At 38.8% G+C, this 14,905-nt stretch overlaps 1 protein-coding gene across 4 annotated transcripts in view; it reads left to right on the top strand.

The window, feature by feature from the left end:
- Positions 1-14,905, top strand: part of micu3a (mitochondrial calcium uptake family, member 3a) — a 178,723-nt gene that overhangs the window by 108,973 nt on the left and 54,845 nt on the right. For all 4 annotated transcript variants that reach the window (XR_011885347.1, XM_072252655.1, XM_072252656.1 and 1 more), the window contains exon 7: positions 13,440-13,514. Coding sequence is in view for 3 of the 4 variants with exons in the window: in XM_072252655.1 (XP_072108756.1) it covers positions 13,440-13,514 (75 nt within the window). In the remaining variant the exon portion in view is untranslated. The remainder of the gene's footprint in view (positions 1-13,439; positions 13,515-14,905) is intronic.

Here is a 14,905-nt window from a genome sequence, read left to right as displayed (position 1 = left end):
CCTTTCTTCAGCACTGTAACTGCTCCTGATCCGAATAGGCAGTACTTGATTAGAAAAATGAGAAATGTTCTCATTTCAATGTGCTTCAGCACAAGATTCTGAGAGAGCTTGACAGTGTCGATACTGAAAGGATGTTTCTGTTGGTGAGAAAGCCTAGGGCAGAAGGCATGAGTTGACCACTTTTGTTCTCACTTTTCTTATGCTGTCATTTCTTTTTATGATTCCATTTCATTTGCTTTCTTCAAAATCATAGACTATTCCTTGAACTCTCTCCAACCCTTTTTTGTATTTGAGTTTATCTCTTTCTCCGGTTCCTTTGACAGGCATATACTGTACCTCAGAAATTAATTTTGTGTTTTCACAGATGCAACCTAACCTACTATCCAGTTCTAGTATTTTTGTTCACTTCAGAAATACTCCACCCATTTTGCTTTAATAATATAGTTAATACAGAAAAAAAGGGTACCTTAGTTCATAACAAATAGAAACATCCTGTACTCTGTTGATCAATATTGATTTAACTTTTCAAAAATCATTTAAATGAAAACGCCTAGTGCAGACTGATGAGTCAGAATTTTTAACATCTAACTTAACATTCTGGTCAAATATTCCCTAATAATTGAAATTATTGTATTTTTACCTGAACTATACATAAAAAGGACAAACATTTATTAACGCAACACACATCAAAGTTGCTGGTGAACGCAGCAGGCCAGGCAGCATCTCTAGGAAGAGGTACAGTCGACGTTTCAGGCTGAGACCCTTCATCAGGACTAACTGAAGGAAGAGTTAGTAAGAGATTTGAAAGTGGGAGGGGGAGGAGGAGATCCAAAATGATAGGAGAAGACAGGAGGGGGAGGGATGGAGCGAAGAGCTGGAGAGGTGATTGGCAAAGGGGATATGAGAAGATCATGGGACAGGAGGCCCAGGGAGAAAGACAGGGAAGGGGGAACCCAGAGGATGGGCAAGGGGTATAGTCAGAGGGACAGAGGGAGAAAAAGGAGAGTGAGAGAAAGAATGTGTGTATAAAAATAAATAACGGATGGGGTATGAGGAGGAGGTGGGGCATTAGCGGAAGTTAGAGAAGTCGATGTCATGCCATCAGGTTGGAGGCTACCCAGACGGAATATAAGGTGGTGTTCCTCCAACCTGAGTGTGGCTTCATCTTTACAGTAGACAAGGCCGTGGATAGACATGTCAGAATGGGAATGGGATGTGGAACTCCTCCCACTTCCTCCAAACTAAAGGTGTAGCTATGGGCACCCGCATGGGTCCTAGCTATGCCTGCCTTTTTGTTGGCTTTGTGGAACAATCTATGTTCCGTACCTGTTCTGGTATCTGTCCCCCACTTTTCCTTCGCTACATTGCCGACTGCATTGGCGCTGCTTCCTGCACGCATGCTGAGCTTGTTGACTTTATTAACTTTGCCTCCAACTTTCACCCTGCCCTCAAGTTTACCTGGTCCATTTCCGACACCTCCCTCCCCTTTCTAGATCTTTCTGTCTCTATCTCCGGAGCCAGCTTATCCACTGATGTCTACTATAAGCCTACTGACTCTCACAGCTATCTGGACTATTCCACTTCTCACCCTGCCTCTTGCAAAAATGCCATCCCCTTCTCGCAATTCCTCCGTCTCCGCCACATCTGCTCTCAGGATGAGGCTTTTCATCCCAAGATGAGGGAGATGTCCTCCTTTTTTAAAGAAAGGAGCTTCCTTTCATCCACCATCAACTCTGCTCTCAAACGCATCTCCCCCATTGCACACACATCTGCTCTCACTCCATCCTCCCGCCACCCCACTAGGAATAGGGTTCCCCTGGTCCTCACCTACCACCCCACCAGCCTCCGGGTCCAACATATTATTCTCCGTAACTTCCGCCACCTCCAATGGGATCCCACCACTAAACACATCTTTCCCTCCCCCCCCCTCTGCTTTCCGCAGGGATCGCTCCCTACGCGACTCCCTTGTCCATTCGTCCCCCCCATCCCTCCCCACTGATCTCCCTCCTGGCACTTATCCTTGTAAACGGACCAAGTGTTATACATGCCCTTACACTTCCTCCCTTACCACCATTCAGGGCCCCAGACAGTTCTTCCAGGTGAGGCGACACTTCACCTGTGAGTCGGCTGGGGTGATATACTGCGTCCAGTGCTCCCGATGTGGCCTTCTGTATATTGGCGAGACCCAACGCAGACTGGGAGACCGCTTTGCTGAACACCTACGCTCTGTCTGCCAGAGAAAGCAGGATCTCCCAGTGGCCACACATTTTAATTCCACATCCCATTCCCATTCTGATATGTCTATCCACGGCCTCCTCTATTGTAAAGATGAAGCCACACTCAGGTTGGAGGAACACCACCTTACATTCTGTCTGGGTAGCCTCCAACCTGATAGCATGAACATTGACTTCTCTAACTTCTGCTAATGCCCCACCTCCCCCTCGTATCCCATCCGTTATTTATTTAAATACACACATTCTTTCTCTCTCTCTCTCTCTCTCTCCTTTTTCTCCCTCTGTCCCTCTGACTATACCCCTTGCCCATCGTCTGGGTTCCCCCCTCCCTTGTCTTTCTCCCTGGGCCTCCTGTTCCATGATCCTCTCATATCCCCTTTGCAAATCACCTGTCCAGCTCTTGGCTCCATCCCTCCCCCTCCTGTCTTCTCCTATCGTTTTGGATCTCCTCCTCCACCTTCCACTTTCAGATCTCTTACTAGCTCTTCTTTCAGTTAGTCCTGACGAAGGGTCTCGACCCGAAACATGGACTGTACCTCTTCCTAGAGATGCTGCGTTCACCAGCAACTTTGATGAATGCAATTACATGTTGGTTTGAAAATGAAATACCCTGAATATGTTGCGGAACTATTCCAAATAGAACAGTCAATGTATTAGGTTGTAAATTAATCTTCAAAGCTTTAGAAATTGTAGAAAATAAAGCTTTCCAAAAAGATTTCAATGAGGGACATGATCAGAAAATATGTGACAGAGTAGCTACTTCATTTTTACATCTATCACAATAATTGTCTATATTAGGAAATATTTTGGATAGCCTCTCCTTTGTTAAATAATAACGGTGAACAATTTTAAATTGAATTAAACAATGATTGGCACATATCGAAGAAGAATAACCATTTTCAGAACTCGCAACCAATCTTTGTTAACAAAAGTCATATTAAGTTCTCTCTCCCAATCTTGTTTAATCTTTAGTGAGAGGTTATCTTTCTGTAGTAAAAATAAATTATAAATTCTACCAATGAAACCTCTCACTAAAGGATTCATATTCAAAATAGTATCCAACAAATCAGATTCTTGCATGTATGGAAACGTAGAAAGATGTTTTTGTAGATTGGTCACCAATTATTTTACTTACTTAGGGGTTAAAATTACAAAAAAGCACAAGGATTTATTTAAGGCTAATTTTTTACCTTTAATTTAGGGGTCGCCAACCCGTCGATCGCGATCGACTGGTCAATCTTTGAGACTTTCCCAGTAGATCCCGAAGAAGAATCAAAAATAAATACACAAATACTGTTGTAATGTGAGCATTATGAAAGTAAGTAATACTAATTAGGATAATGGTAATATAGCAATATTTTCACTAAAAAGCTGTTTGTAAAGAGAGATTATTTCCGGGTTGTGGTGGTTTAGTTCCGTTCTTTCTGCCCAGTGCGCATGTGTGTATAGCTCCCCCGCCATGCACCGCGTTTTCAGCATAGCCTGTGCTGCATCAAAGTGACCAATCAGATTAGGTAACAGTACAGACTGTCGCAAACATCAATATACGGCAGTGTCCCCAACCTCCGGGCCGCGAAGCATGCAGGGGTGCAGCGGTAGTCGGGATGAACACAGCACATCTTTAAGAAAAAAAGCCAAAATAAACAAGCTAATTAATTAGGTGGATGTCCGCTCAGATCAGAGGCAACGCAATCGGCACTCACTCTTGATACCCTGATAGCATGGCGGAGCCTCCACGGAAGAAGGCAAAAACATACAAATTCCATCCAGAATAGGAAGAGGAATTTCTGTTTACGTTGGTGAAAGACAAGTGTGTATGCATGTTGTGCCACCAAACACAAGCACTGACTAAAAGAGGGAATCTGGAGTGGCACCGCAACACCAAAAACCAGGAACTTAAAGACACCTGCCCACCAAAGAGCGCAATTCGTGCCTGGAAAGTTGAGGAGCTGAAATCGGGGTTGAAGGCCCAACAATCAAAAATCATGCTGCTCAAAATAAGGCTGCTATTGAAGCATCATTTCGTGTAAGTCACCTTTTGGCTAAACATAAGAAGCCTTTTACAGATGGCGATTTCTTCAAGGAAGCAATGGCCATTACCGCAGAGACTGTTTTTAATGACTTTAAAAACAAAAACGGCATCACAACCGCAATACATAATGTACTGCCTGGCCCTGCAACAGTGACAAGGAGGGTAGAATCACTGTCAGAGGACGTGGATCAACTTGTCACTCTGTGAATATTTTTTCACTACAGTTCGATGAATCCCTGGATGTTATGCAAACAGCTCAGCTTGTTGTACTTGTCAGAATGGCTTTCCAGGATTTTACAACAAAGGAGGACTTGCTCATTCTTTTGCAATTAAAGGAAGGAACGAGAGGTGATGATATTTAGAATGAGTTTAAAAAATGTCCATGAAAATGACATCCCCATTCATAAACTGGTGGCAATTACTACTGATGGGGCCGAGCAATGCGCGGTGTGCACGTTGATTTTATAGCAATAAAAGTCAGTGCCTACTTCGGGTTAACTTATCTATGTGACATTGCATTTTCAGAGATGAAATTTATTAAATCTAAGTACAGGAGCTAACTTACTGACAGACACCTCACTAGGGTTGCCAACTTTCTCACTCGCAAATAACAGACAAAAGTAGCAGTCGAATCCCGGGACATTTGTGTTTACCCCGAGAAAGACTACCATGACCATGAAACCTTGCGCGGGCACCTATGTGCGCATGCGTGATGTGCCGATTTTTTTACCCCACGAATCGGTTTTAGCTTAATTTTCATTATTTCTACTTTATATAGGCTGTGTATTTATCATATCATTCCTGCTTTTACTATATGTTACTGTTATTTTAGGTTTTATGTGTTATTTGGTATGATTTGGTAGGTTATTTTTTTGGGTCTGGGAACACTCAAAATTTTTTTCCATATAAATTAATGAAAATTGCTTCTTCGGCGTAAAGCATTTCAGCACGAAAGGTTTCATAGGAACGTTCTACCTTAGCGGGGGAAATATGGGACAGTTGGCAACCCTACACCTCACAGACTGTCTCAGACTGGCTGTCTGTAGTTATGAGCAAAATTTCAGGGAACTAACAGAAAGTATTCAGCCCCAGTCATCACACTGAGTGCAACCGTCAATTTTTATTCATTTATTTTTCGTGTTGAAATAAAATTAAATAATGAAACTTAGAATTAAAGGTGTTGTAATATTCTTAAAGAAAGACAGCTATAGCCTGTTTGATATGCTAGTTACAGTGTTTTCTTGTTTGAGTTAATTTGAAAGTTTGACAAAAGTATTTTGTGTAATTCAAATACAATTCGCCCAAATAAAAAGCCTCAAATTGGAAGTACAATCTGAGCTGTTTTTTCTCTAAACCATTTAGTAGGTAGATCTTGCCTTTCACTGAGGTCGAGGTAGGGGATCTTGGGCTTAAAAAGGTTGGTGACCACTACTTTAATTGATCAGATTAAGCATCTGTTTACTAAATGGTCACCAATGTCTCTATTATTGATAGGTTGGATCAATGCTATCAGGATGATTATTTTACCTAAATTCTTATATTTATTTCAAGCGGTGCCAATTTTTATTCCTAAATCCTTTTTTGATAATGTTGATTCTAAAATTTCTTCATATATATGGCAGAATAAAAATCCTAGGTTAGGTAATAGATATTTACAGAAGTCTAAAAAGGAGGGTGGTCTGGCATTGCCGAACTTCAGATTTTACTATTGGGCAATTAATATTCGATATTTAAAATTTTAGTCATGGGACTTGAACATAATTTCAAGTCCACATTGGGTAAATCTTGAATGTAAATCTGTACAAGGGTTTTCACTGGGTTCTATCTTAGGGACTTCGCTTCCCTTTGCTCTTTCTAGATTGCATAAACAAATGGATAATCCAATAGTTAAATACACTTTACAAATATGGTTTCAATTTCGAAAATTTTTTGGGTTGAATCAATTTATTCTAGCAAGTCCTATTATATCTTTTTTTTTCAACCCTCTATTATGGATCAAGCCAATTTGGCTTGGAAAACCAAAGGTATATTATGATTTTGTGATATATTTTTGGATAATTGTTTCATGTCCTTTGAACAATTATCTAATAAATATGATTTGCCTAGATCACATTTCTTTAGATATTTAAGGATTAGAAATTTTTAAAATACTGTTCTCCCTACTTTCCCAAATCTATATCCAACAGATATTTTGGAAAAAAATTTAGATTTAAATCCTTTTCAGAAAGGTAGAATAGCAACTATTTATAATATAATTATGAAAATACGTCCAGATGTATCTAATAAAATTAAGAATGATTGGGAAAGGGAACTTAAGCTTACTTTACCTATTGAAAAATGGGAAAAAATTCTTCAATTAGTTAACTCATCCTCTATATGTGCTAAACATGAGTTGATACAGTTCAAAGTAGTACATAGGGCCCACATGTCTAAGGATAAATTAGCTCGTTATTACTCCCATATAAATCCTGTTTGTGATAGATGTCACTCTAAGATAAGTTCTTTAACTCATATGTTTTGGTCATGTCCTTTTTTGAAAAAATACTGGAAAGATATCTTTGATATTATTTCATCTGTTCTGAGTATTGATTTACAACCTCACCCTATTATCGCAATTTTTGGTTTACCAATGATAGAACCAGATCATTTAACCTCTTCAGCTCGTGGGATGATTGCATTTCGTACATTCATGGCTAGAAGATCCATTTTGCTGAATTGGAAAGAGATCAATCCTCCCACCAAATTTCATTAGTTCTCTCAAACTATGTTGTGTTTAAATTTAGAAAAAATTAGAAGTGTCATTTATAATTCTATTAAATTGGAAAAGACTTGTAGGCCATTTATTCAGCACTTCCATATGATGTAATTTGACCTTTTCCAAACCTATTCTATTTCTTTTAAAAATATGCAGAGAGGAGTGGCATCAATGACACTAATGGTTCTTTTTGACGTTATACAACAGCTCGTGTCTTTTTCTTTTCCTTAGTTTAGTTGGATAGCATTGTTAGATTAGTTTTTTGGGTTTTTTTTTCCTTTTTCATGCTATTTCTGGGTTTTTTTGTATATTATATTTGTATTTTGTACAATTTTGGGAGGTTTAATACCTGTGTGCCAAACTGAGTTTATATTTATATATGTTAATTATTAACAATGTAATGCCAATAGCTTTGTATTAATACTATCTTATGTTTAACATTTTGATATTAATAAAAAGTTTGAAAAAGAAAAGAACAAAATGCACAATTTAAAGATAGGTGTAGGTATGTCTGGTTTCGGATTCAGGGTTTTGTTCCATAAGGGAATCAAGAAATGATGTATCTAAAGTAATCTTCAGCATTTAACACTTACCCTTTATCATAGAGTCATACATTAAAAAATGCCAATTCAGTTTTCAGCACTTGCCCCATAAACTTTTAGGCTTTGGCCATTCAAGTGCTCAACTGTATACTTTCTTTGATGTTGTTAGATGCCTGGTTCATTATCCCCTCAAGAAGTGCTTTCCAAATTGTAGTTACCATCTCAATCTAAAAAAAATCTCTTCCTCCAAAATCCATTCAAACGTTTATTCTTTGCCCTCTGGTTTTATAGTTCAATGGGGAAAAGATCTTCTTTTATTATCTGCTTTAGCTATGCCCCTCATAATTTTGTATGCCTCAATTATTCTTAAGGTTAGAAAACTGTGAAGTTTCTCTTCATTGTACCTGTACGTCAACATACTTGTGCACATGACAGTAAATTTGACTGGACTGGACCTGATTCAGTGTCCTCTGCTCCAAGCAAAACAAACCCAAACTTTCCAGGCTCTCTTAAGTGATGCACTCCATCCCAGATATCATTCTTGTGCATCTCATCTGTGCTTTCTTCTGTGCAATTGCAACCTTCCTATAGTGTGTTGACCAGACCTACACATAGTGCTGTAGTTGTGCCTTAACCTTTCAGCTCTTATATTTTGTGCCCCAGCTTGTGAAAATAAGTAACCTGTATGCCTTCTTGACTATACTGCACATTAAATATCCTTGGACTTGTAGACCAAGGTCCCTCACAGATGAACTGTAGTTCCACTAGCCAACATTCAAACTTCAAAGTCCAGTGCATAAACAGGCCAGCTAGAGAAACATCTTGTAGATGAGGTCACCCAGATCGTATAGAACATCTCACAATTCCCTCATGTTACAAGCGATTAAAGTAGTTAATCAACGATTAACATTTTTGTTCAGTGGATGGCAAAATGCATAAAACTTGATGAGGTTGATGTGCTATTTCATATAAGTTAAATCTACAATAGCTCTAAGTAATTGATCACTGAATTTTCTCTACTTTTGCTTGTATTTGAAACATGATTTTTACCAACAGCAGTAATGTTTTCAAATTGTCTTGGTTTTTCTTGCTTTTATTAGTCATTTTGAAACTTGTAAAGGATTTTAATTATTAATTGCAAATAGTTCAGTCATTTTAACATTTAATATTACTGGATACTACTGTAAGTGACAGGGAAGATAAGATGGCATTGCAGAGAAGGAAAACGTGTGAAATGATGGGGGAAGTGGTAGGATTCGACCTTATTAATGTGACTTTACCTATCAAGTACCCATGTCAAGAGTTTGGATGGTGGGGTGGGGGACGAGGGACCATCAGGACATTTTGGGATGAATGGGACCTTGGTTGGCCTATGTTGTCATTCAAGTCTATTTACAAGCTGTTCAGATTGTGAGCAGTTCTCAGGAACAGAATCCTATCATAACCCAAAGGAGAACCTGTATTTGATTCTTGTATTTGTTTTTCTTTAAGCAAATTAACTGTTCTAAGTTGTATTTACAAGTTTAGACTTTGCCTACCACAGTAAGGATTCTTTGTTCTACTTAGTTAAAGAAAAGTTGGCCTAAAAATCCAATCAGTTAACTCTATTTAAGACGTCATTTTTGGAAATAACAAACACAGAAAATTCTGCAAATGTGGAAAATCCAAAGTAACACACACAAAATGCTGGAGGAACTCAACAGGTCAGGCAGCATCTATGGAAATGAATGTCGATATTTCTGGCCAAGGCTCTTCTTCAGAAGTGGAAAGGGAAGGAGAAGATGCCAGAATAAAAAGATGGGGGCAGAGTAAGCAGCATAGCTAAAAAGTGATACATGAAGCCAGGTGTGTAGGAAAGGTAATGGGCTGGAGATGAAGGAATCAGATAGGAGAGGAGAGTGGACCATAGGAGAAAGGGAAAGAGGATGGGACCCAGGGGTAGGTATTAGGCAGATAAGTAGAGATAACGAGACCAGATTGGGGAATAGCAGAGGGGAGGGAGATGGTATTGATATCAACCAAAAGGAGAAATTGATATTCATGCCATCAGGTTGGAATAATAGACATAATATAAGGGATTGTCCTCCACCCAGAGGGTGGCCTCTTTGTGGCTCAGGAGGAGGCCATATACCGACATGTCAGAACGGGAACAGGAATCTGAATTAAAATGTTTGACCACTGGGAAGTTCCACTTTAGGCAGCTGGAATGACAAAGACGTCGTCCAATTTATGACACGTCTTACCAGTATAGAGAAGGCTGCAATGGGAGCACTGGACATAATAGACGACCCTAGCAGATTCACAGATGAAATGTTGCCTCACCTAAAAGGACTGCTCAGGGCCCTGAATGGAGGTGAGGGAGGAGGTGAATGGGCAGGTGTAGCACTTTGGTGGCTTGCAGGGATAAGCGCCAGGAGGCAAGAATGGACAATAGTTGTTTTCCAGAGTACAGAACATCAGTAGTTTCTGGATTATTTTGCCTCACTCTGAAAAGTTAGACCATCTGGACAACACAAACACCTACGTCAGGATGCCATTCATTGACTATAGCTCAGCATTTAATACCAACATTCCCACAATTCTGATTGAGAGGTTGCAGAACCTGGGCCTCTATACCTCCCTCGTAATTGGATCCTCGACTTCCTAACCAGAAGACCACAATCTCTGCAGATTGGTGATAATCCTCGCTGATGGTGAACACTGGCGCACCTCAGGGGTGTATGCTTAGCCCACTGCTCTACTCTCTGTATACCCATGTCTGTGTGGCTAGGTATAGCTCAAATATCATCTATAAATTTGCTGATGATACAACCATTGTTGGTAGAATCTCAGGTGGTGATGAGAGGGTGTACAGGATCAGCCAACTAGTGGAGTGGTGCTGCAGCAACAACCTGGCACTCAACATCATTAATACAGAAGAGCTGATTGTGGACTTGAGGAAGGGTAAGATGAAGGAACACATAACAATCCTCACAGAGGGATCAGAAGTGGAGAGAGTGAGCAGTTTCAAGTTCCTGGGTGTCAAGATCTCTGAGGACCTAACTTGGTCCCAACACATCGATGTAGTTATAAAGAAGGCAAGACTGCAGCTATACTTTATTAGGAGTTTGACGAGACTTGGCATGTCAACAAATACACTCAAAAACTTCTATAGTTGTACGGTGGAGAGCATTCTGACAATCCGCATCACTGTCTGGTATGGAGGGGCTACTGCACAGGACCGAAAGAAGCTGCAGAAGATTGTAAATCTGGTCAGCTCCATTTTGGGCACTAGCCTACAAAGTACCCAGGACATCTTTATTATTATTAAGGACGTCCAGCATCCAGGGCATGCCCTTTTCTTACTGTTACCATCAGGTAGGAGGTACGGAAGCTTGAAGGCACAAACTCAGCAATTCAGGAACAGCTTCCACTCTGTTACCCAATTCCTAAATGGACATTGAATCTTTGGACACTACCTCACTTTTTTCTAATATACAGTGTTTCTGTTTTTGCATACTTTTTAGAAATCTATTCAGTATACGTAATTGATTTACTTGTTCATTTATTATGTTTTATTTATTTATTATTAATTTTTTTCTCTCTGTGCTAGATTATGTATTGCATTGAACTGCTGCTGCTAAGTTAACAAATTTCATGTCACATGCCAGTGATAATAAACCTGATTCTGATTCTGAATTTCTCTAGACACTTTCTATTACAAACTTGCACTCACCAATGAAGTATTTTGTACATCAGACACATGGGGATTGAACAGTATATAATGGTAATTGTAGGAAACTTGAAATTAAAAAAAATTTGTAGAAGTACCCAACAGGTCAGGCAGCATCTGATCCCTTATTTAGAAAAGGATGTACTAGCTTTGGAAGCAGTTTAGACTTGAGAGATGAGAAGGTTCAAGCACGAACAGCCAGAAGAATTAGACTTTTTTTGCATGTTAGAAGAATGATGAATGATCTTATTGAAATATGCTAGATCCTAAAGGAGACATGATACAATAGAAGTTGAGATGTTTCCATATATGAGACAGAGTTACAAGATAAGGTACATTAGGGGTCATTAAAAACCTATAGTTCTTTAGCCCAAGGTTTTGTGACAGTTAGAACATTGGGCATTTTTAAAGAGGAAGTAGATGAATATTTAAATGATTGGGAAAATGAGGGCAGCGGGGATCTGTCACAGGAGGAGTTCAACCCTGGCCAGATCAAGCATGATCATGTTGAAAGGCAGGGCAGGTTTAAGGAGCCAGATGGCCAAATCCCACTACTATTGTGCTCTTGAGTAGAGAGAGAACAAACTTAATGTTTCAGGTTGATGATTTTTATTAGAATGAGGAAAATTTAGGAATCCATGAAGTTCTAAGTTGCAGAGAAGGGGCGGGGTGGAAAGAACAAAAAGAGAGGCTAGTTAATGCTATTAGTGTTGGTACCAGCGAGAGAAGGTGATGAAAGCTTGATCTGTCTACAGGAGAAGAATGGCAGAGGAATGATAAAAAAACAACACAGGAACTGCAGTTGCTGGAAATATGAAGGCAAAACTGGACAATTTTTCTCCTCCCTTTTAGAATTCCAAATGGACATGGGTGACACAGTGGAATTGTTCGTAGAGCTTGCTGCTTTGCAACTCCGGCAGTTCAGGTTGAGTTGCTGATATTTGGTGTGGTCTTTGTGGAGTTTGCTTCGGTTTAACCTGGGTGTTCCAGTTTCCTCCAATATACCAAAGATGTGCACGTTAGTAGTTTAATTGACCATTGTGAAATGCTGCTGATATAGGTTAAGGAGGAGTTGTTGTGAATGTGGGTAGAATTAAAAAAAAGGGATTGGTATAATAGATGCTTAGCCTTGAGTACATACTGTGTGGCCAAAGTTCCATCTCCATGCTTAATGACTCTACCTTAAGGTGAATTCCTGTCTTGGAAGGGCAGATTTCTGATTTACAATTCTGCACTTCTGACTACAGGACTAATGCAGGGTCTCATCCTTCTGCAGGGTCTCATCCTTCTGTCTCCACAGATACTACCTGACCTGTTGAGTTCCTCTAGCAGCTTGTTTTTTTTTTGCTCAAGATTGGAGCATCTGCAGTGTTTTGTATCTCTACTGCAGCTATATTCAAGGATAACTAGCTGTAAGGTACAGACAATGCCTGAAAACCAGTGGTCATAAGAAAGAACGTTCAAGCTCCACACTGCCACAAGAATTCAGCTGACAAGGTTCTCTGCCACAACCTGTATTGTACAATGGAGACTTATCTATTCGTGCACCAACCAAGAGGAGGGAGTATTTCAAGCATTTTCTATTTTCATTATTGGCCATAATGTTACTTGTAAGATTCAAGATCTCCTGTCAAAACCAGAATGTCAGTTTACCTAACTGTTAATGGCTATACCAATTCTTACACACAGTGAGCAAATGCTTTTGTACAAGTATAAATCTAAGGTTGTACAAGTTTTTTAACTCAATATGTGGGTGTATCATCTCTTTTTTTATATATAAAATTAAGTTAAATAATTTACCTGATGCACCCTGACTGGTATTTTACACCCTTTCTTAATCTACCAATCACCTCAGACTTCTCTTTTTACTGGCCATTTTGCCTCTCCACTGTTAAGTCTTGAGTAGGTTTTCCACCCAAAATGTTAATAATTTTTTTCTCCCGCAGATGCTGCTTAACCCACTCAATTCCTCCAACAGATTGTTTACTACTCCAGATACCAGCATCTGCAGTCAATTGCGTCTCCAATTTACTTTCCACCTTGCTTCATTGTGGACAGTTCAGGGTTAAAGGAAGGTTTCACGATGGTGCTTTAAACTTACTGTAAACTTAGTATTGCATGTAAATGTAGATTTAAATGTGAGCTATAAAATATTTTATTTCAGTTACAGGAAATTTTCAGAAAGAAAAATGAGAAAAGAGGAAGAAGAGGTATCGATGAGGAGAAGTCGGCGCAAGTGGTGAGCATGTACTTCTTTCCTAGTTTTGATTGTAATGAAGTTGGCTATATAAAATGACATGAACAGCAGTTTAGTCTTAATAGTATCACTTGTGATGTCAATTACAAACCTTCAAAAATCCTAGCCATGATTGATAATTTGAGTCTTGTATATCAATGATTTTCAGAGATCAGGGCTCCAGAGTAAACGGGGAAATATTAATATTAGACCCAAGACGTCAGTTCTATTCTGCCTGTGTGTTTTAATCTGAGAATATGTTTGTATGACTGACTGCACTTTCTAATTGCTTTATCTTTTCCTTTCCTTTTCTAATTTGCTGACCACAATCTGTAATTTGACACCACACCACATGCCATGTAAGAATCTGCAACTTTTTGGTTATCAATATGCTCCTAATTACAGTGTATGTATTGCTCTTCAATTATATCTGCATGTGAATTTATGCAGGATACCCTTTATGAGTGTAATACTTGAGTATCAAAATATAGCATGCTTCTCGATTAGCAACATCCTGCATCCCAAAGCAGACTTCAAAGTATAGAAAATCTATCTTATAATTATCAAATGTATATGTACATTTTTGAAAATTAAACCTTCAGAGGCTGTGGTAACATGATCAAGCAAAGTCTTCTTTAAAAGATTAATCCAGATTGAATTAGGTAATTGTTGAATTCTAACCATTTCAATTAATTGTTTACCAAAAGGTGTTGTGGTATGTATATACTTCCTTCCTGAGGGCATGTTTAGAATTTAATAATATAAAAATCAATAAAATCATCAGATAACACTGCTAATAGACTAAGTAAATGCTACCGTATTTGTATTAGAAAATGAAAAGAGTATCTGTTGAAGAAGACTAAATTGATCATATAATAGGAAGGTTAAAGAGTTCTCTAATTTCTGGTGCCTGCAAAAAATAATCTGAACTGGGTATTTAATATGTCATTGCATTGATTAGGTAAGAAAGGAAATAGTTTTATATAAGTTTAATGAAAGTAAAAAATTGTATTTTTATTTTTATATATATATATATATATATATATATATATAAATAAAAATACAATTTATATATATATCACTATAAGCATTTTCTGCACATTTTCATTCTCATTTGTCTGTGTACATTGCAGCTGAGCTGATTTTCTTACCCAGATAGTTTTTTGGATGCTTCTGTCATTCTAATTGTTTCTTTTTGGTATTAACCCATATCAAGGCCCTGGTACTTCCATTCCCTACTTCCAGCAGCAATCTGTCTCTGGACTCCAGCCACAGGCCAGCTTATTTTTCTTTCATTCATACAGGACAATCTCAGAAAGAAATTATAGTTACACCCTTATGGTCATCAGATCCTGAGTATGTCATTAAACATTCAGATCACTTAATTCTATTTG

This window comes from Mobula birostris, chromosome 3, assembly GCF_030028105.1.
Source record: "Mobula birostris isolate sMobBir1 chromosome 3, sMobBir1.hap1, whole genome shotgun sequence".
NCBI lineage: Eukaryota > Metazoa > Chordata > Chondrichthyes > Myliobatiformes > Myliobatidae > Mobula > Mobula birostris.
Note: the sequence above shows the minus strand (reverse complement) of the source record. Positions and strands in the feature narration are given on the sequence as shown.